Genomic DNA, 21,717 nt, shown 5'->3' with positions numbered 1-21,717 from the left:
GATCCAGAGAACTTCCAGTTCTGCATGGCACAGAGCTCATTATTAGATAACTTGACATATTGAGACATTATTTATAGGTATTTCATGGAATCATATCAGATCCCCCATTAGTACGCAAATATATTTTGCCCAGCTGATGCTGAAAGTAAATCATGGCAACAATGCGAATGATGTTTAAACTATCACAAAGAAAAGGGAACATGTCCAAATTGGGATTCTACATAGAATGTAGGCTCAGCTGCTACATACAAAAGCTATAGAATTTCCATTGTCAATACTGTAGCTTTATGGATATATATAATGTGAATTTATATATACTTGCATAATTAAGAAAGGCTTGTTCAATGTTAGTTACAACTTGCTCGATATTAACAGTTCAACAAGTGTCAGTAAAAACGCATGTCGATTCAACACTCACTACACAAGAGGAGCAGGTAGATTCAAACTGAACGCCCTGCCATGATAGCAAAATAAAAACACATCTGAGGCACAATATAATGACTGCACCCAAACCTTCACTGGATTTCCAAGAAATACAGGAGGGCCATTACAAAAAGCTAAAATGTATGTCGCAATGAAAGCGTTCTTTAAAAAGGATGAAGCCATACTGCTAAATATACTCAACTGTAAATAAAATGAATCTTTTGTGAGGTGAAGACAGCGACCACATCTCCTCATTGGCCACCATGTAAGAATGAACCCCAGCTATTCATAATTTTGGCTTTCTTTTCAATCCTCCACCAGTTTCCAAGCTCATATGCTCACCATCAGAAAGACCACATAACACTTACACCGTTAAAACTTTCCCTATCAGCTCCCGGCTCACTCCATCCACCTTCATCTGTTTTTCTCACCTCCAGATTCAACTATTTCAGCTCATACAAACCTTTGCAGCCTGCATTCGATTCTGCACCAGGTTTTATATCCATCTTTCCCAACGTTGATCCAGATTTACACCTGATCCATCAACAGCATGCATCTAAAACTCTTCCAGATTTTCAATCCTCTCATCTGCTGCTACCATCATAACTGCTTTACAACATTGACTACACTTAATTGGCAGTAAAATGCTTTGGGATATCTGGAGGTCATGAAAAGTGCTATATAAATGTAAACGGACCATGCTCCAGTGCTCTTCAGCCTTATTCTGTACAGCGAATCCACGGCAGAAATATTCTGACCCCAACCAGAACTGAATCTAATTTCTTTACAGGTTATTCAACTTTGCTAACATTTTGCAGAAAGTTGTATTCACTACTGAATCACCTCTAATACACTTTAAGGTTCAGTTCTGCTGCCCTTAATGTGCTCGAGTAGTTCTAATCTGCTTCCATTGCACTAATTTATTGCTGTGCTGTTAAATTCTCTGGTTTGCTGCTATTCACTTTTCTCCTACAGTCGCTACGTTCACCCGACTCATTCAACGTTCATTACCCTTTTGTACACTGGATTAGACGAACTCAGGATCCTGTTGCTTCTGCCAATGTTGTTTTTCCATGGTTTCATCAGATCAGCTCCTTCATCTCCATTGGTCACATAATTCATTCTTCACTCTCCTCAGGCTACTTAATCTTTGCTATGCGTGGTCTTGGGTTTCACTCTCATTACTACTCAACTCTTCTGCTGGTCCTGCTAATAAAAGCTGCGAACAGGCAGGATCATTACACAATCTCCACTGGACCAGAATGAACCTCTGTTGTCTCACTCTTCCTTTGGTATCCTGTTGCACCAGACAGTTTCCACCAACGTTTCAGCTAATAACTTGCTATCAGTTCTCCACAACGGACTCCAAACGTGGACATTGTACACTCCAAGCCTGATGCACTTAGGCTGAAATTCAATTTATCTCACTATAGCATTTCAGACTTCAACTTTGACCGATATCATATCATGCTAATTTGGTCCAAGGATATTACTTTTTAAATTTCTCTTGTGCCTCCTTTCCTTTTGTCGCTCCCTTCCTGTCATTTCGCTACATTTCCCCAGATCTTCATCGCAGCCAATCATGACTCATCTGCCTTCCTCCCATCCTGTCACCATTCCAGGCTTCTTTCTGGGCTTCCATCTGCTCATCTCCAGGGGCCTATTGATGAAATGATGTACCCCAAGCAGCAGCAGCCCCAACTGCCCCCTTCTCTGGTTGACGGTCCTACCTACATATCTGCTGGAGGCTAACGTCATGAATTTCCTCACCACTTGTACACTCCAAACATCGAATTCAACCAGTGGATGAACAATCACTGCCACCATCTACATTTCCACCAGAATATCCTTCACAAAAACAAAGTCCTTGTACTTAGTGATAACCGTTTGACACAAATTGTTGCTTCCTGGTTATATTCTCCACCACAAGCCCTGCCCATACCAGTGTAGCCCCAATCTCCTTGACACCCAATTCTTCAAGAACTTCACTCTGTTACATCAGTACTGCCCTACCTGGATTAAAATGGTCCTAATAAAGGCAATGACTATTAGCCCTTCTTTGGCACAAAGAATATTAGAAAGTTCAAATGTTTTACTCCAAGTGACATTAAAAAAAATTGTGCTCCATATTTTCATTTAAAAAGAGAGCACAAGAGCTAAGAAACAAAGCTTTATATACATGGTGAACAGTACCGATTGCAATCTATGGTCCCTTTTGTTTTGTTTTTGAATTGCAGTTGATGTACTCTGTAGAAAAGTCAAAATATTTGTACAACGTAGATCAGTTTGTGTTTTTGAAAATGTTTTGAATACAAGCTAAACAATGAAATTCAGGAGGCATTTCAAATAGATAACTATATAGACATTCAGAACATAGATAAACACTGCCACAGTTTACAATAAACCAGATGTCGAGCAGTATAGGGGTGGTCCAAAGATCATGTAGCACTGGGAACATGCTTTTGGGGCTTGGTGGCAGCAAAGAGGTGAGAATGCTGGACTTTGCAGTCCTGGAGTGGGAGAAGCTCACTCCATGTGCTCTCAACTAACATTGGCTCCCATTGTACTCTAGAAATTCAGCTGGCAAAGGATCTAACTAGAGCCAATCTTAAACACATTTAGATAGTTACAGATTACAAGCAAGCACCGATTAACACAATAACCACAGTTAAGTCAATGTCTATTTCAAACAAATTTAGCAAGAGGATTAGAGTATATATCTCCACCACGCATTGTTAATTCAACAATTGTTATTACAACTCTTCTGAGGTTTTTCACTGCCTGAGTGATGCTCTGCAAGTATGGGGTGATTCTCCAGCCCCGTGGCACCCGGCACAAATTCCACTATGTTGGCAGAATTCCAGGAGGTCTAAAACAGGATTTACGCCAGCGCTAAATAGTTTCCGATGCTCCTGGCTCATTCCAGCTGGCGTGATCATTTTTTTTGCCTTTGCTGGGCATGAACCAGATTAGCATATTAAATCCTCCTTCAAATATACCGGATCTGTTTAAAGCTGGATTCTCCTGGCTCCTGCAATGCTCGCCCCGCAGGCGCAGCATGAAGCCTGTGCAAATCCCTACAGGTCTCCACAAATCAACACCAAACGGGGGGGTCCATGCCAATATACTACCTCCTACACCATGAGGCTCAGATCCTATGATTTAGGAGTCTGTGAAGTACCTTGTTGAACGCCTTCTGGAAGTCCAAATACAACACAACTACTCGTTCCCCTCTATCCATTCTGGTTGAGACTTCCTCAAAAAACTCTAATAAATTAGTCAGACACTATTTCCCTTTCATGAAGCTATGCTGACTCTGCTTGATTAGATTATGATTTTCCAAATGTGCTGCCATTACTTCCTTAATAATTGATTCCATGATGGTGAGTGGGAGGTTGGCGGGGACCTCGGTAGTGCTGGTCAATGTATATGCACCCAATTGGGATGATGGGGACATCATGAAAAAGCTGTTAGCGAGTATCCTGGATCGGGATTACCACTAGTTAATAATGGGGGGTGATTTCAATTGTGTGCTGGACCAGAGGGTGGACCGGTCAAAGCCCAAGTCTGTGGCAAAGATAGGGATGGCGAGGGAGTTAGGGGTGTTTATGGAGCACAAGGGGAGGATGGATGCATGGAGGTTTAGGCACACGGGTGTGAAGGGACTCCTTTTTCGCCCAGGTCCATCGGGTATATTCAAGACTAAAGTTTTTTGTGGTGGGGAAGGAGGTGCTGGTGGGATGGAGTATGTAGGTATAGTCATCTCGGACCATGCACCGCACTATGGTGAATTGGGGCTAGAGTTGGGGTGGGCACAGAGACCGGGGTGGAGTTTTGATTCAGGGTTATTGGCAGATAAACAAGTTTTTGATAAAGGTGCAATTGGTGATAAAGGATTATGTAGAGTTCAATCAAAATGGGGAGGTCTCTACAGCCACATTCTGGGAGATGTTGAAGGCTGTGATCCAGGAAGCGGGGAGTGATTGCATTTAAGGCTCAAAAGTACAAAGGTCAAGATGGAGGAGAGGGGGGGCGTTGCTGAAAAGTATTGCGGAGGTGGTCCGTAGCTATTCGGTGGCCCCGACTGAGGAGCTGTTGGCGGAAAGGGAGGACTTGCAGGGGCAGTTTGATCAGTTGACGACGGGAAAAGCAGTGGGTCAGCTTCATAGGGAGGGGCCCAGTAAGAGTTTGGTAAGAAGGTCAGTCAGCAGCTGGCACATCAGCTGTGGGACAAGTGGCGACACAGGGAAATCATGCAGGTGAGGCGGCGGAGACGGAAAAGATTAACAAGGATTTTCTTTGATAAATTTAGAGTACCCAATTTTTCTTTTCCTATTAAGGGGCAATTTAGCGTGGTCAATCCATCTACCCTGCACATCTTTGGGTTGTGGGGGTAAAACCCATGCAGACGCAGAGAGAATGTGCAAACTCCACACAGACAGTGTCCCGGCACCGGGATCGAACCCAGGTCCTCGGCGCCGTAGACCTCAGCGCCATAGACAGTAGTGCGAACCATTGCGCCACCGTGCCGCCCCAGGCTAACGCGGTCTTTGAGAACTTCTACAGGGGGTTGTATAGTTCTGAGCCTAGGGCAAAGGAGGCAGAAATGGGGGTTTATGTTCCCTGAGGTAGAAGGGGGACAGGCGGCAGTCGTTGGAGGAGATAGTGGAGGGGGTGGGGTCGATGCAGTAGGGGAAGGCCACAGGGCCGACGGCTTCCCGGCCGAATTTTATGAACAGTTTTTAGGGAATTGGCCCCGCACCTCCCTAGTAATTTCAATGAGGCACTGGAGAGGGGATGGGGGGGCAAAGTACTGGACAAGTTGGCGCAGGCCACTATTTCTTTGCTTCAATCTCGTTATTAAATATGAATATAAAGACTCTAGCCAAGGTACTGGCCAGGCGATTGGTGGGGTGTGTGCCGGAGATAGTGGCAGAAGCCCAGACAGGGTTTGTAAAGGAACGACAGTTGTCCAGTAACATTAGGCTATTGAATGTCGTCATGACCCTGCTGACAGCAGGATGCCAGAGGGGAGAGTTGCGATGAGAGAAGACCTTCCATCGTGTTGAGTGGTGATATGTGTTTGAGACTGAGGAGGTTTGGGCATGACCCACTGCTTTTCCCGTCGTCAACTGATCAAACTGCCCCTGCAAGTCCTCCCTTTCCGCCAACAGCTCCTCAGTCGGGGCCACCGAATAGCTACGGACCACCTCCACAATACTTTTGTGGCACGGATACGATTGCTTTATGCATCCACCAAGGCGAGTGCCCGAACGAATAGGATGCAGTCAATACTTTTTAAGCTACATTGGGGAACGAGGCAGGGATACCCGCCATCACCGTTATTGTTTTCACTGGCAATAGAGCCAGAGTGGGGTTGGGAGCATGGGGCGTTGTTGTTTGCAGACGGCTTGTTGCTATATATAGAGGATCCTTTGGATAGCATGGGAAGAATTATGGCACTGCTGGGAAAATTTGGGGTCTTCTCTGGGTTCAAATTTAATGGAGGAAATTTTACCCATGAGGAAAGGTTGAATAAACTTGGTTTGTTCTCACTGGAACGAAGGAGGTTGAGGGGCGACCTGATAGAGGTTTACAAAATTATGAGGGGCATAGACAGAGTGGATAGTCAGAGACTTTTTCCCAGGGTAGAGGGGTCATAGGTTTAAGGTGCGAGGGACAAGGTTTAGAGGAGATGTACGAGGTAAGTTTTTTTACACAGAGGGTAGTGGGTGCCTGGAACTCGCTGCCGGAGGTGGTGGAAGCAGGGACGATAGTGACATTTAAGGGGCATCTTGACAAATACATGAACAGGATGTGAATAGAGGGACACAGACACTGGAAGTGTAGAAGATTTTAGTTTAGACGGGCAGCATGGTCGGCGCAGGCTTGGAGGGCCGAAGGGCCTGTTCATGTGCTGTACTTTGTTCTTGAAAGTATGAAGTCTTGAATGAGTTGGGAAGGAACACGAACCTGGGGGCTCTGTTGATCAAGATTGTGAATGTTCGGTTTAGGTATTTGAGGATCCAGATCGTGCATGACTGGGCAGCCATGCGCAGATGGAACTTCACAGGGCTGGTGGGGGTTGGGGGGTTAAGGGGGATCTAAAGAGGAGGGATGCCCTGTTGTTGTTGCTGGTAGGGGAAAATACAGGTTATAAAGATGAATGTGCTGCCTAGGTTCTGGTTTACTTTTCAATCGCTCCCAATATTTCTTCCCAAAGCCTTTTTTCAAAGGGCTAATCTCGGAGTTTGTATGTGCGGGTAAGATGCCGCGGGTTAATAGGGTGCTATTGCAGAGGAATAGGCAGGTAGGGAGAGACTAGTGCTACCGAATCTGCTGCAATACTATTGGGCAGCCAATGTGGATAAGGTGAGGCACTGGTTGGCAAAGGTGGGGAGGGAGAACTCCTGTAAGGGATTGAGTGAGAGAGCCATGGTAACATTTGCACCTGGTAAATATTCTAATAGCCCAGTGGCGGTCTCTTCAATAAGATTTGGTACCGAGGAAGCATTTTAAGCCGGGACAAGGGTCGGTGCTGGCCCCATTGTGTGGGAACCATAGATTTGCGCCTGGTAGGACAGATGCGATGTACGAGAGGTGGCGAAAGGAAGGAGTAGAACAAGTGAGGGACCTGTGTCTAGAGTTTTGAGAGAAATTAGAGTTGCTTTGGGGAAGTGAGTTCCGATACCGCAGGTGCAGGATTGTGCATGGAAAGAACTATCCTGCGTTACCAGAATATACGCTCTTGGAGAAACTGCTGATTCCAGATGTATAGAAAGAGGGGAGGATTGGGGACATCCATGGATGGCTGGGAAAGAAAGAGATGGCTTTGGTAAACAGGATGAAGGGCAAAAGGGAAAAGGAGCTGGGGATCGAGCTCGGATAGGGGATATGGAGAGAGGTGCTGCACCGGGTCACCACAAGCTCCTCCTGCACAAGAATGAATCTCATTCAATTTAAGGTGGTGCATATGACACGGGGCCAGATGAGTGGATTCTTCCTGAAGGTGGAAGATCGCTTTGAGGAGTGCGGGAGGACCGGCGAACCACGCTAATATATGTTCTGGGATGTGTGAAATTGGAGTGGTTGTTGGTGGCGAGGGTGGGGGAACTACAGCAATTTCTGAGCCTGGAGATGATTAAGTTTGCCCTAAGGGGGTCAGACGAAGGGTTCTGCGCCCGATGGCATCCACTCTTATCCATGTTTAAGGAATTATTTGTCACCGGGGGAAGGGGGGGGATATGAAGGGGAAACATTTGTACAAACTCTGTACATTCGTGGTATGTGTAGATTTTCTTCGTAACAGTATTTGATTTTAGTTTGGAATAAAGTACATTAAAAATAATAATTGATTCCAACATTTTCCCATCAAGTGGTGTTAGGCTAATCGGCCAATAGTTGGCCACTTTTTGCCTCCCTCCCTTTTTGAATAGGGGTGTCACAAGTTTTCCAATCCTTCAGCACTTCTCCAGAATCCAAGGATTCTTGCAAAATTACCAAAGCACCCAGCAGCTCTGTAGCTACTTATTTTAGGGTCCCAAGATGCAAGTCATCAGAGCCAAGGGACTTAATAATAATCTTTATTAGTATCACAAGTAGGCTTACATTAACACCGTATTGAAGTTACTGTGAAAATCTCCTGGTCTCCACACACCGGCGCCTGTTCAGGTACACCGAGAGAATTCAAAATGTCCAATTCACCTAACAGCACGTCTTTCAGGACTTGTGGGAGGAAACCGGAGCACCCGGAGGAAACCCACGCAGACACATGGAGAACGTGCAGACTCCACAGTGACCCAAGCGGGAATCGAACCTGGGACCCTGGCGCTGTGAAGCAACAGTACTAACCACTGTGCTACCGTGCCGCCCTTTTATCTGCCTTTAACTCCACTCGGTTTGTCTAATACTACTTCTCAAATGATGGTATTTATTTCCTCCCTCGTATCCTTTAGTATTAATGGAATGTTGAAAGTACCTTCCACCAAAGACTGATGCAAAATATCCGTTTAATTCCTCTGCCATTTCCTTGTTCCCCTTAACTATCTCCCGAAATTCATTTTTTAAGGGGCCTATGTTCACTTTGACCTCTCATTTCCTCAGTGTATACTTAAATAAGCTCTTATTGTCAGTTTTTATGTTGCTTACAAGTTTGCCCTTGTAGTTTACTTTTCTCTCTATTAGTCCTCCATTGTTGGATTCTGAATTTATCCCAGACTTTGGGGACATGACTGACTTTTGCCTCCTGAAAATGATGTTTCTTTCAACTTAATTCCTTGGTTAATCCCACTTATAATTTTTCTTCCTTATAGGGATATATTTTTGTTGAGTCATGAATTACCTCCTTAAAATATGTCTGCCACTGCTTGTTTACTGCCGTTCCTGCTAATCTGGCTGCCCAGTCTACTTTAGCTAACTCTATCCTCATTTCATTGTAATACCCTTTAAATTCAAAACAGTTGTTTCTGACCCAGGTTTCTCACTCCAAAAAAGAATAGTTAATTCTATCATGTTCTAATCACTACTTCCTCGGGGATCTTTTACTCTTGAGGTAATTTATTAAACCTGCCTCCATTACCAGATCCAAGATAGTCTGTTCCCCATTTGGCTCCATGACATATTGCTCTGGGAAACTATCCCTATGAATTTGTTGTCGTAACTACTAATTCCAATTTGGTTAACATGAAGATTAGTCACTCATAATCATTGCTCTATTCTTTTTACATGCTCCTATTACTTGTTAATTTATACCCTTTCCTTGTGTGGCTACTGCATGGGGGTCCATACACTACTCCTACCAATGTCTTCCTTCCCTTGCTGTTTTTCTACCTCCACCCAAACAGACTCTATACATCATCCAAGTCAGGGTTGTTTCTCACAACTGTCCTCATTTCACCTCTTAGTAACAGTGCTACCCCACCGTTGGGGGATGTGGAGTTTTTGAGGTGGGTGTTGGCAAAGATTATGGGGATGGGGAATTTAAAACGGTGCTGGATTGGTAGTGTCCTGGGTCCTCGAGGGTATCAGCTATGGCAAAGGAGCTGTTGGGAGTTTATGGAGCGAATGGGAGGAACAGACACGTGGCGAAAGAACTTTCGTACTTCTCACATGTCCACCGGGTCTACTCGCGGATTGATTTCCTGGACAAGGAACTGTTGGTTGGTATTCGCCGATTGTGGTGTCTGACCATGCGCCACATTGGGTGGATTTGCAGGTGGCAAAAGGGAGTCCTCAATGGCCACAGGAGAGGTTGCACGTGGGGTTATTGGCGGATAAGCAGGCTTCAGAGAAGATAGGGGCTGTTATCAGGAACAATGTGGAGCAGAATTAAGACAGGGAAGGTATCGGTCTCCACGTTGTGGGAGGCGTTGTAGGCAGTGGTAAGTGGGGACTTTATCGCAATCTGGGTGCACAAGGAAAGGGTGAAATGGGCTGAAGACTCAGTGAAGCCTTATTTTTTTCTTTCTCAACATGCGCACTACTCAGCCTCCAACCCCCCTCCCTTCAAAAGACTGAGCCAGGCAGTGTTAGGAACCCCAGTGATGTTAAATGCGAGGGTAACCAAAAACCCAGAAAAGTAACTTGGAACACCGGTCTTAGGGGTGTATAATTTCAATTTGGTATACTGTGAGGAACAAAAATGCAAAGCAGGGAGGAATAGTCCAGCCATTGTGTGATCAATTAATAAAGAATGTTTATGAACTTAGAAACATATGACAAGGACTATAATACATTACAATAGTAAACTTAACTACACTGCCACTAGGGAATATGCAGAGATGGGCCAAAACCTCAGTGCCCATTGTATTCTATGCCTTTTCAGAAGCACTCCACTTTCCCTGGTTGGGAGCAGCATGACTCCAAAATCAAATACGTTTCTTACCATGTGAAATAAATCCATTTTATTTTAAAGCTGCATTGTGTGTGATAGGAATCCTTGGTAAAATTTCAGTTTCTTGGTGAAATTGCAGTTTCTAGAACTATAAATATTATTTCGCATCATTTGAAATTCTCAATAGAAAATGAAAACTTTGATTTCAATTATATTAAAATGGCCTTCCAGGAACCATGGTATGACGTTGTTCTCGATCAGGGAGGTTGAATGCAAATATCAGTATCACTGCCTCCTTGCCAAGGTCCATGGGCTGAGCAGCTCAGATTAAGTAATGGATTGGTGAATACATTAAAAAAAAAACTTTTCTTCCGAAGTACTTTAATAAAGATATAATTTCATATTTGTAAGATGATTTGTGATACACAAACTTTATACTGAATGTTACTGTGCTGTTTTTTTCTTGTTGGCATCTAGGATCATAATAATCTTTCTTGTCACAAGTAGGCTTACATTAACACTGCAAATGAAGTCCCCTATTCACCACATTCCGCCGCCTGTTCGGGTACACTGAGGGAGAATTCAGAATGTCCAAATTACCTATCGGCACATCTTTTGGGGCTTGTGCGAGGAAACCGGAGCACCCGGAGGAAACCCACAAAGACACGGGGAAAACGTGCAGACTCCGCACAGACAGTGCCCCAAGCCAAGAATCGAACCTGGGACCCTGGTGCTGCGAAGCAACAGTACTAATCACTGTGCTACCATTAGCACTGTTGCTTCATAGCGCCAGGGTCCCTGGTTCGAATTTCAAGGGTTAAAATAGGGTCAGATTGAAAAATAATTTGGGAAGCATTATGCTAAAGGTGCTTTCATCCTCATTCTGCCTGTCATTAATCTTTCCACTATCTTGACATTTGCATTTTGTATCTGTATCGTGGTCAAAACCTGTTCTAAAGTATTTACATATCCCTCTGAGACACCACCGATCAACGTGTTCCTCATCTTTGTGAAGATGGTTCATATATTTAAAATGGCGTAGGTTAGAGAGGTATATGTAAATAAATAGGTATATCTAAGAAATTGATTAGCAACCCTGAAGTAGATGTAATTAAAACAAGTTTGAAGTTTATTACAAAAAGGTTGGGTCATGTGAACAGCTGGAAAGCTGAGACCCTAAACTAGACATCGGCTTACTTAGCTAAAGAAGGGAGACATGACATCTGCAATCCTTGTAAAGGCAGATGTTTTTGTTTTAGGAGTTAGAACTAACACATTTAGTAAACCCTGAAGAGTTTTAAAATCAAATTCTCTCTTCAAATCAAAGAAGGAATTTTGAATGAGGCGATCTGTTTGAGGATATCCCAGAACATGCCATGTTGTCATGGAAATGGATGGAGCGCAGGAAGATTCTGTTTTCATTTTATCTAGATGTTGAAGTTTTGTTTAGTTGCTGCTTGGATTTTGTGTATGTTGCAACTTGCTGAGAGAAGATGGCCAATTTAAATTACAGTTAGGTCTGCATTGTAAGGGAAGATAAGCATGTGGAATGTAGGTAGAGCTTGAGGTCTAAGCAACTGAAAACTGATGAATTTAAGTGGAAAGAGCTCAAGCAGGGAGTTAGGAGGGCAAAAAGAACACAAAATATCATTGGCAGACAGGATTAAGGAGAATCACAAGGCATTTTATACGTATATTAGGAACAAGAGGGTAGCTAGAGAAAGAGTTGGTCCACTCAAGGACAAAGGAGGGAAATTATGCACAGAACCAAAGGAAGTAGGTAAAATCCTTAATGAGTATTTTGCATCGGTATTCACAAAGAAGGGGAACACGTTGATCAGCGGTGTCTTAGAGGGATATGTAAATGCTTTAGAACAGGTCGTTACTACAAGGGAGGAAGTGTTAGGTGTGTTAAAAAAACATTAAAGGTAGATAAATCCCCAGGGTCAGATGGCATCTATCCCAGATTACTGGGGGAGACAAGAGATTAAATCGCTGGGCCCCTAACAAAAATCTTTGCTTCCTTGTTGGCCACTGTGAGATCCCATAAGATTGGAGGATAGCCAATATCGTCTCTTTATTTAAGAAAGGTAGCAAGGATAACCCGGGTAATTATAGGCCAGTGAGCTGGACGTCAGTGATAGTGAAATTGTTGGAAAAGATTCTCAGCGATTCGATCTATGCACATTTGGAAGTGAATAGTCTTATTAGTGACAGACAGCATGGTTATGTACGAGGGATGTCATGTCTCACTAATTACATTTTTTGAAGAGGTGACAAAAATGATTGACAAGGGAAGGGCTGTGGATGTTGTCTGCATGGACTTTAGTAAAGCATTTAACAAGGTCCCTCATAGCAGGCTGGTGCAAAAGATTAAATCACAAGGGGTCTTGGGTGAACTAGCTAGATGGATTCATAACTGGCTTGGCCATAAAAGACAGAGGGTAGCAGTGGAAGGGTGTTTTTCCAAATGGAGGTCTGTAACTAGTGGTGTTCCACAGGGATCGGTACTGGCACATCTGCTGTTTGTAATATATACATAAATGACTTGGGAAGAAAACGTATGGTCTGATTAGCAAGTTTGCGGATGATACTAAGATTGTGGGAGTTGCAGATAGTGGTGAAGATGGTCAGAGAATACAGCAGGCTGTATAGATAGGCTGCAAAATTGGGCGGAAAAATGACAGATGGAATCTAACCCAGACAAATACGAGGTGATGTATTTGGTAGATCCAATTCAGGTGGGAGCTATAAAATAAATGGCAGAACCATCAGGAGCATAGACAGGGAGAAAGAGATCTGGGCTTGCAGGTCCAAACAGATCCTTAAAAGAGGCAGCACAGGTGGAAATGGTGGTAAAGAAAGCATATGGCATGCTTGCTTTCATAGGACAGGGTATGGTGTATAAAAGCTCGCAAATTGTGTTACAATTATGTAGAACGTTGGTTCGGCCACATTTGGAATACTGTGTCCAATTCCGGTCAACACACTACCAGAGAACGTGGAGGCTTTGGAGAGAGTACAGAAAAGGTTTACCAGGATGTTGCCTGGTATGGAAGGTATTAGCAATGAGAAGAGAGTGAAGAAACTGGGATGGTTCTCCATAGAGAGACGGAGGCTGAGGAGCAACCTGATAGAAGTTAATAAAATTGTGAGGGATATAGATAGGGTGAACAGTTGGAGGCTTTCCCAGGGTGGAAATGACAATTATATGGGGCACAAGTTCAAGGCGAGGGGGAATAGGTTCAATGGAGATGTGCGGGGAAGGTTTTTTTTTTTTACACAAAGGGTGGTGGTGGCCTGGAATGCACTGCCAAGTGAGGTGGTTGGGGCAGATACGTTAGCAAACTTTGAGATTTATCTGAATAGACACATGAACAGACAGGGTATAGAAGGATATAGGCGGTTGGTATAGGTAGCATGCGTGATTGGCAAGGGCCAAAGGGCATGTTCCTGTGCTGTACTGTTCTTTGAAACCATGCATGGTTGATGGACTGAGTCATGACTGCACATAAGTCATCAGGCATTGGTAGCTTTGTTTGTCATTTTTTTCAGTATGTGAACAAAGCTACCCGAGTGACAGTCACAACATAGCTGATAATATTATGTCAACTACAAGACATTTGATGTTTAACTACAAATGGGACGCCATGCTAACTACCATCAAAGTTATTTTCCCTCCTCAGGTACTGCCCTCTCTTTCATAACATTAACAGCCACCCTTCAAAAACAAAACTCCGCCTTGACCCCTATATTACAAACTATTGCCCCAAATACTTGAAAAGATTGACCACCTCTCAAATCAATGTCTGTACTCCCTACAACTCCATTGTTGAATTGATCAGGTTTTTGTTTTGCCATAGCAAAAAAATGGCCTAATCAAGGTCATCATGTTTTTTTAATTTGTTCATGGGATGTGGGCTTCGCTGGCTTGGCTAGTATTTATTGCCCATCCCAGAGGGCAATTAAGAGTTAACCACATTGCTGTGGATCCAGAGTCACATGTAGACCAGGCAAGGACAGCAGATTTCCTTCCCCAAGGACATTAATGAACCAGATGGATTTTTACAACAATCAACAATGATTTCATGGTCATCAGACTTTTTATAGAATTCCAGATATTTTATAGAATTCAAATTTCACCATCTGCCATGGTGGAATTCAAACCCAGGTCCTCCCGAGCATTACCATGTGTCTCTGAATTGCTAGTGGAGCAACTCACTGCCTCCCTTTTGTTACTGTAACTGTGATGTCATTGTGTGGGTGGAGCTGGGCTCTGGCTGTGGGTTTTTACTTTCGCTTTGAGTTTGAACTGGTTTGTACAGCACGGGTTGAAAAATATTTTTTTCCCCCCCTCCATCTGCATTTTAAAAGCTGTTTCCAGACTGCTGGATAACTTGAAAATAAATAATTGTTTTCTGGAAGAAATTCAAACCTGCTGTTTTGGAAAGGACACAAAAACATGCAAACCAGGTCTTAAGTGCTATGTGCTGGGCCACATCTTTGAAAAGGGTTTTCTGGTTTATGGGATCTCCCTATTAAATTGGAATAGCTGAAGGGGGAAATTTATTAAGGGTTATACATAGAGTACTGTAGCTGTGTGGGGTATTTATGTTGGTAGTTGATAAAAATGCTTACTGTGTGTGTTTATAAAAATATTAATTAAATTTGTAGAATAAACTTTGTTTTTGATTAAAAGTGCTTATGGTCGCTGTTGAATAACACCTGAAAGATAGGCCCTTGTGCTCATCGTAACCAAAATAAATAAAAGTTGTAGGTCAGGTGAATTCCATGATATACTTTGGAGTTTTCTAAACCTGACCCATAACATTTGCAACAGTCAACTATGCCATTCACCTCCAGCATCCCTCTATTCACCAGCTCAATGGCACGGTTATATTCTACACACACATCTCCAGCAACAGTTTATTTTCCCAACATTAAACTATTAATTCTGGAGTTGCTAAACATATAAGCTTGGTCCCCTTTTTTTCCTCATCTCTTCGTTGTTGAGGCTACTTAACTGATATTCAGTCTCAGATGAACCACAATTTTGTCAAGTTAAACAGTGGGAGGGCCAGCACCAACAATTTCAGACCCAGTCACAGACTCTATAGCCTTGACATCAATTCCATCACCTTCCTCAACCCCTGTTCTGCCACAAGTTAAATAGAAGAATTAATAGCTTCAGCAGCCTACTGAAACCCAAAGTCAGAATCTGATTACATTTTGTCTACAACGCAGAGACAACCTACTTCCACATCACCTGCCTTCACCTCTACTGATCTGCTGTGGAACATCCATGCCTTTGTCACCTACAAATTCAGCTATTCCAATGGTCGCCTGGTGAGCTTCCTTTCTTCTCAAGAATTTTTGTAAAACTCATTTCTGACCAACCTTGTGATGACTCGTCCTTCTTTGGCCTTAGACGTGCTTTATAAAGTGCAAGTTGCTGAATAAGTGGCATAATACAGGATACAAAGATGATTATAATCAAAAGGATAATTACATTAAACTGTATCAGCTTTTGACCAGTACTCTGATTTATGGTCATCATCGACAAATATCCATGTTACGCAGGTGAATGCAAGAAATGATCTCACTGAACTTTTCTCCCTTTTTCTTGTGTATCGGCAGTGCATTAAATAAGACAAATGAAGACCCTGAACTGTACATAAGCAAACTTTCCTTGGGCCATAAACTGCTCTGACCTCATCAAAATCATGTTTTCCAAAACTACAGCATCCTTAAGAGTAAACTAGTTTGGCAAAGGCAACAGACACATGGGGTAACACCAAACATAGCCTATAATACATCTCCCTCTCAGTACTGCACATAAAGCGTTTACCTGCCTGGAGTGGAGCTGACATACTTTGTAACCTTTTTTTAATAAAAACAAATTTAGTTACCCAATTCATTTTTTCCAATTAAGGGGCAATTTAGCGTGGCCTATCCACCTAGCCTACACATCTTTTGGGTTGTGGGGGCGAAACCCAACGGGCAAACTCCAACGGAGAGTGACCCAGAGCCAGGATCGAACCTGGGTCCTCAGCGCAGTGAGGCAGCGGTGCTAACCACTGCATCATCGTGCTACCCATACTATGTAACCTTAATTTGTTTTTTGATCTGGCTAACTGATTTCGCTAGTTGACTGCATGGCTGCAGGGGACAATTCTGATGTTAAAAAATCATTTCTATGGTGACCAAGAAATGGAGATAATCAAGTTGCTCTGCAAAAAGAATAGGCAGAGGAGAAAAGATGAGGCATCAGAAACTTATTGGGGCTGAGTGAAAGATGTCAATCATATCTGACTAATAGTTATGTGCAAAATCTTCCATTTGTTTCCTATCCAGAATGTAAATTCCTTTGTAATTAAGCTTCTTGTAGTAAATTCCTTGAAATACACAACAGGTCCCTCAGCATCTGCAAAGAGAAGAGACAGATTAAATTTTAAATTATTTTGTTCTTTCTCCTTACAGATGCTGACAAATCTGTGTACTTCACAACAGTTTTTATTTCTGAGTTCCAGTTATTTCAACTTTGTTATTTTATGATAAAAACATAATGAGAAATGTAGCAGACCTCAACAAGTCCACCAAGAAATACAGCTCCAGCTATGCGAAACCATAGAAAGGCTAAAGTTCAATGGACTGACACGGGCACAATTCACAAGCGGTTTATCCAGGTGAACAAGTTCAGCATATTATTTCTATGTGATAGAACAGTGAACAAGTTTGATCAGTAGGGTGGATTTTAGAAGAAATTTAAAAAGGAGAGAAAGGGAAAGTAGAAGAAGACATTTGCTGGGCGGGGGGTAAATCCCAGAATTTAATAATAATAATAATCTTTATTATTGTCACAAGTAGGCTTACATTAACTTAATTGCAGTGTTACTGTCAAAAGCTCCTTGTCGCAACATTCCAACGCCAGTTCGGGTACAAAGAGGGGGAATTCAGAATGTCCAATTCACCCAACAGCACGTCTTTCAGAACTTGTGGGAGGAAACCCATGCAGACAGGGGAAGAAAGAACGTGCAGACTCCGCAGAGACAGTGACCCAAGCGGAAATCGAACCTGGGACCTAGGCGCTGTGAAGCAACAGTGCTAACCACTGTGCTACTTACTGTGCCACCCGAGGCAATAGAATTTAAGCCCTATGCAATAGAAGCCAGATAAATAAAAATGCATGCTCAAGTTGCCAGAATTGGAGGAACACATATTTCAGATATTTGAAGATATTTGCAGGGCTGGAGGAAGTTAGAGACAGGGAAGGGCGAGGAAATGGAATTGCAGAAACATGAAAAAAAGTTTAGAACTTGAAGGACTCACCGGTCAGGGGTCAACGTAGCTGAATGAGTACACGGTTAACAGTTGAACAGGACTTGGTGCGAGTTAAGATATGGCTGACCTCCGGTTTATGCAAAATGGAAGATGGGAGGCTTGCTAGAACAGCATTGGAACAGCTGCAGTAACAAAACCATAGACGAGGGTTTCAGCAGATGTGCTGAGGCAGGGGAAGATTCCGGCAACTTTATGGGAGGTCTAAGTCTTGGTGATGGAGTTGTGTGGTCAGAGAGTCATCTGAGGGACAAATACAACACCAAAGATTGTGAGCAATCCTATTTTCAGCACCAGGCAATTAGTAGGTAATGGGATGGAGCCAGTGGCGAGGGAACAAATACAATTGTTTATGCCTGTTTGAACATTTAATTGGAAGAAATTTGTTCTTTGATGTCAGACAAGCAGTGTGACAAATCAGGAACAGTGGATGGGCTTAAGGAGACAGTGGGGAGATAAGCCTAATGTTGTCATGGTCTACGTGATAACGTGACAGTGTGTTTTTGGATGAGGTTGCCAAGGGGCAGCATGTAAATGAGGCACATGAGGGTGCCATGGGAAACTCAAGGTAATGGTACAGGAGCTAGGAGAGTCTACAGAATAGTTATGTTGCATGACGCTATTGTGTCAGTACTAGCTCTCTGAATGAGCAACTCACCCAGTACCATTTCCCTGACCCCAACTGCCTTCTCCCCTTAACCCTACACATTCACAAAATTGTTTTGCAAAAGAAGACATTACGCAAGAAGTGACAGTGGCTACAACTGTATGTAGCAGAATGATAGCTGCAGGCCACAGCTGCAAGCCCCACTCCTATTAACACATTATCTAGGCTAGCATTTCAGTGCATAAGTGAATATTGTGCTGTACTGATGGAGACAAAGCTCTTTGGACGAGACATCAAGCATTTCCTGGATGCCTTCCAGTACAAAAATTGTACCATTTGACTAGTTGGAGCAGATTCCTCATTTCTAGGTCAAGAACCAACCATAAGGTCTTTCATCCACTGTAGTTTATACACAAATTTGAAGAAAAAAAAACTGTATTTATATACTGCCTTTTACAATTACACGACATACCTAAACACGTTGCAGCCAATGGAACATTGTTTTGAAGTGTAGTCATTGTCATGATGTAGAAAACATGGAAGTCACTTTGCACAAAGCAAACTCACAAAGATAGCAACACGACAATGACCAGATAATCAATTTATTACGATGTTGACAGGGATTAACTGCCCTGCTCTTTTCAAAATAGTGTATCGGGATCTTTTATATTAAGAGTGATCAGATGGAGCCATGGTTTCATGTCTCAGGATACTTCCAGTAGTGCAGTGTTCCTTCGATACTGTGCTCAGTCTCTGGTGCTCGAGCCCTGGAATGGGACAGATCGCACAACTTTGACTCAAAAGAAATTTGTACAAACTGAGCTACAGCTGACATCACTTGTCATCCATTACAACAGTGACTAAAATTTAAAAGTACCTCATTAGTTTTGAAATGATTTGCCACATCCTGAGAATGCACAAGATGCTAAAATAAATCCCTCACATCAACATCACAAGTTCATAAATGAAACAGGATCAGCCATGTAAATATTGAGGCCACAAGAGCAGGTCAGTGGCTGGAAAACTTGCGGCAAGTAACTCACGTCCTGACTCCCCAAAGCCTGTCCACCATCTACAAGTCAGGAGTTTGATGGAATACTCTCCAGCAGCCTGGATGAGTGCAGCTCCAACAAGCTCTACATCATTCAGGACAAAGCACCCCTCTTGGTCGGCATCCCATCCACCACCTTAAACGTTCTTTCTTCCATCACTGATGCATGGTGACAGCAATGTATACCATCTACAAGATGTGCTGCAAGTAGTTCGTCATGCTTCCTTCAACTCCCCCCCCCCCCCAACCCCACATTAAAATTGTGTGAAATTGATAAGGACTTAGATAATCATTACAAAAGGACAAGGACAGCAAATGCATCTGAATGCCACCTAAAAGTTCCCTTCCAAGCCACACACCACCTTGACTTGAACTATATTGTTGTTCCTTCATAGTCACTGGATCAAAATCCTGGAACTCCCTTCCTAACAACACTGTGGGCGTACCAACAGCAGGTCTACAGCAGTAGCTCACCACCATCTTTTCAAGTGCAAGTAAGGATGAGCAATGCTCCTGACCAGTGAAAGAATTAAAACGTCCAAATGTCAGCCGTCTCCCTGCTGATAATCTTGCCTCCGGGAGTCAGATGTTGTGGGGTGAAATCCTACTCCAGGACTTGGGCATGAAAATCAAAGCTGACAACCCAGTACAGTACTGGGGGTAACACTGCACGTTCAGAATTGCCATCTTTCAGGTGAGATATTAAATAGGAGCCCCATCTTCACTCTCAGGTGAATGCAAATAATCCAAAGCAGTATTTTGAAACTGGTGGTGTTATCCTGGCCAAGATTTATCCCTCAAATCAACATCACTGAAACAGCTTGTCCAGTTATTATTGCATTGCAGTTTGTGGTAGTTTGCTGTGTGCAAACTAGCTGCTGTTTCCTACAAACACTTGAAAAGTACTTCAAAGGTTGTAAAGAACCGAAAAAATTATGCCCTGAGGTTATGAAAGGTGCTTTTCAAATACCAGTCTCTCCATTTTTGCAATTCGCTCCCTGGAGGGATGTCAGTGCTCACAAAAGTATATTCAAGATTGTGTGTGCAAGGTTTTTCAGCACTAAAGGGAATCAAGGGGTCCAGGGATAGGATGGGAAAGTGGAGTTGATGTAGCAGACTGAAGGGGGTGTATGGCCTGCAACTGCTCCTATTTATGTTCTTAAGTATACAAAATGGATGGGAAGTTAAAATAATTTATTTAACCATAGGAAGTCAGGTGGTTTTCAGAGTTTTTAAGGTATGTGTATATTGTAAAAATAGAGACCAAAGTAAACATGCTGTTCTCCCACTGGCTTAACTTGGCTACAGTGCAAAATACCGCGAATGCTTGAAATCCGAAATAAAAACAGATTTAAGTTGTAAACACGCAACAGATATGGTATCATCGGTGGAGAGAGAAATAACAGGAGGTAATAATTCAGATCCGTGACCTTTTGCCAGAACTGTAAAGTGTGAAAGATGTAACAGGTTTTAAGCCGAGTCTTTTACTCTTGACTGTGCACTTGCTCCAAAAGCCTGTTCCATCCCTAAAATTTTCCAGTTCCGGCAACAGTCACCGACCAGTATTAACTCTCGCCTTCTCTCTCTCCACATATGCTGCCAGATAGGTTGAATGTTTTTTTTAAATCGGCAACATAAATATGCCAACAGACTTGCTTTGACGACAACGGAGCCACGGTTTGTCATATGGGGCCTTCCCATGCGTTTCTGGCGCAAAATGCGTGCGGCTAATCATGCAAGAGAGGTCCAGAAGCCCACGGAGGTGCCCGCCCAGCACGGTAAATATAAAACACCCGCAGACGGGTGCGGGTTTCCCGCCAATTCAACAACAGGACGGCGCTTCGCTTTCACTCACCTCATTGTTCAGGTTCACCGGCGCCGCCGCCGCTGCCATGCTTCTCGCGCTCCGTCTCCTGCTTACGGACGGCAGCCCGACAGGATCAGTCCCGCGATCCAGCACTGTCAAAACAGCGAGAGAGAAAATCACTACCACAGCAGGGTTTTAAAATATTACATATTTTAATCATCCCTATTAGGAGTAACGTCAGGGATAAACGTATTTCAAAATTAAAAATTGTCTTTTTCAATTCCTGTTACATTTATATTCACGGTTTCGCTTTCTTGCTTTTGAAAAAACCCCACACGAATCATTTATGGGACAAGGGGTCGTGTGCACCTGGATCAGGTGTAAGTGGCAGACACCCTTGAAAAACATGAGTGAGCTAGTTCAGCTTTACAGGAGAATGGAAACTTTCATGCTAGATTTTCTGCTATAGATCCTCAGATTCTGCTCAGTTTCACGATTTAGAATTATAGAAGCACACCATCGAGGCTATTCGGCCCATTGTGCCTGGGGTGGAATTTAACATTATTACCTGTAAGTTGGTAGTCCAGTGTCCCAATCACTGCATTACCGAAACATTCTCTAGCTTTAACCATGTTTCAGTGGGATTTAGGAAACAATTG

The 21,717-nt window shown here is 43.1% G+C and overlaps 1 protein-coding gene across 3 annotated transcripts in view; it reads right to left on the bottom strand.

Annotated features, from left to right (window-relative positions):
• The window catches only part of srfbp1 (serum response factor binding protein 1), a 328,539-nt gene extending 307,088 nt beyond the window's left edge, over window positions 1-21,451 (bottom strand). The window contains exons 1-2 of one of the 3 annotated variants that reach the window (XM_072516523.1): window positions 21,349-21,451; window positions 21,107-21,210 (exon numbers count right to left, since the gene is read on the bottom strand). In XM_072516523.1, coding sequence (XP_072372624.1) covers window positions 21,107-21,145 — 39 coding nt within the window. In that variant the 5' untranslated portion in view covers window positions 21,146-21,210; window positions 21,349-21,451. Of the gene's footprint in view, window positions 1-17,584; window positions 17,837-21,106; window positions 21,211-21,348 lie in introns of those variants that run through there. The other 2 variants (XM_072516526.1, XM_072516525.1) reach the window with 2 other exon arrangements.
• Window positions 21,452-21,717: the final 266 nt, after the last annotated feature.

This window comes from Scyliorhinus torazame, chromosome 9 (genome assembly GCF_047496885.1).
Source record: "Scyliorhinus torazame isolate Kashiwa2021f chromosome 9, sScyTor2.1, whole genome shotgun sequence".
NCBI classification, from domain to species: domain Eukaryota; kingdom Metazoa; phylum Chordata; class Chondrichthyes; order Carcharhiniformes; family Scyliorhinidae; genus Scyliorhinus; species Scyliorhinus torazame.
This window is presented reverse-complemented; position numbering and strand designations above follow the sequence as displayed.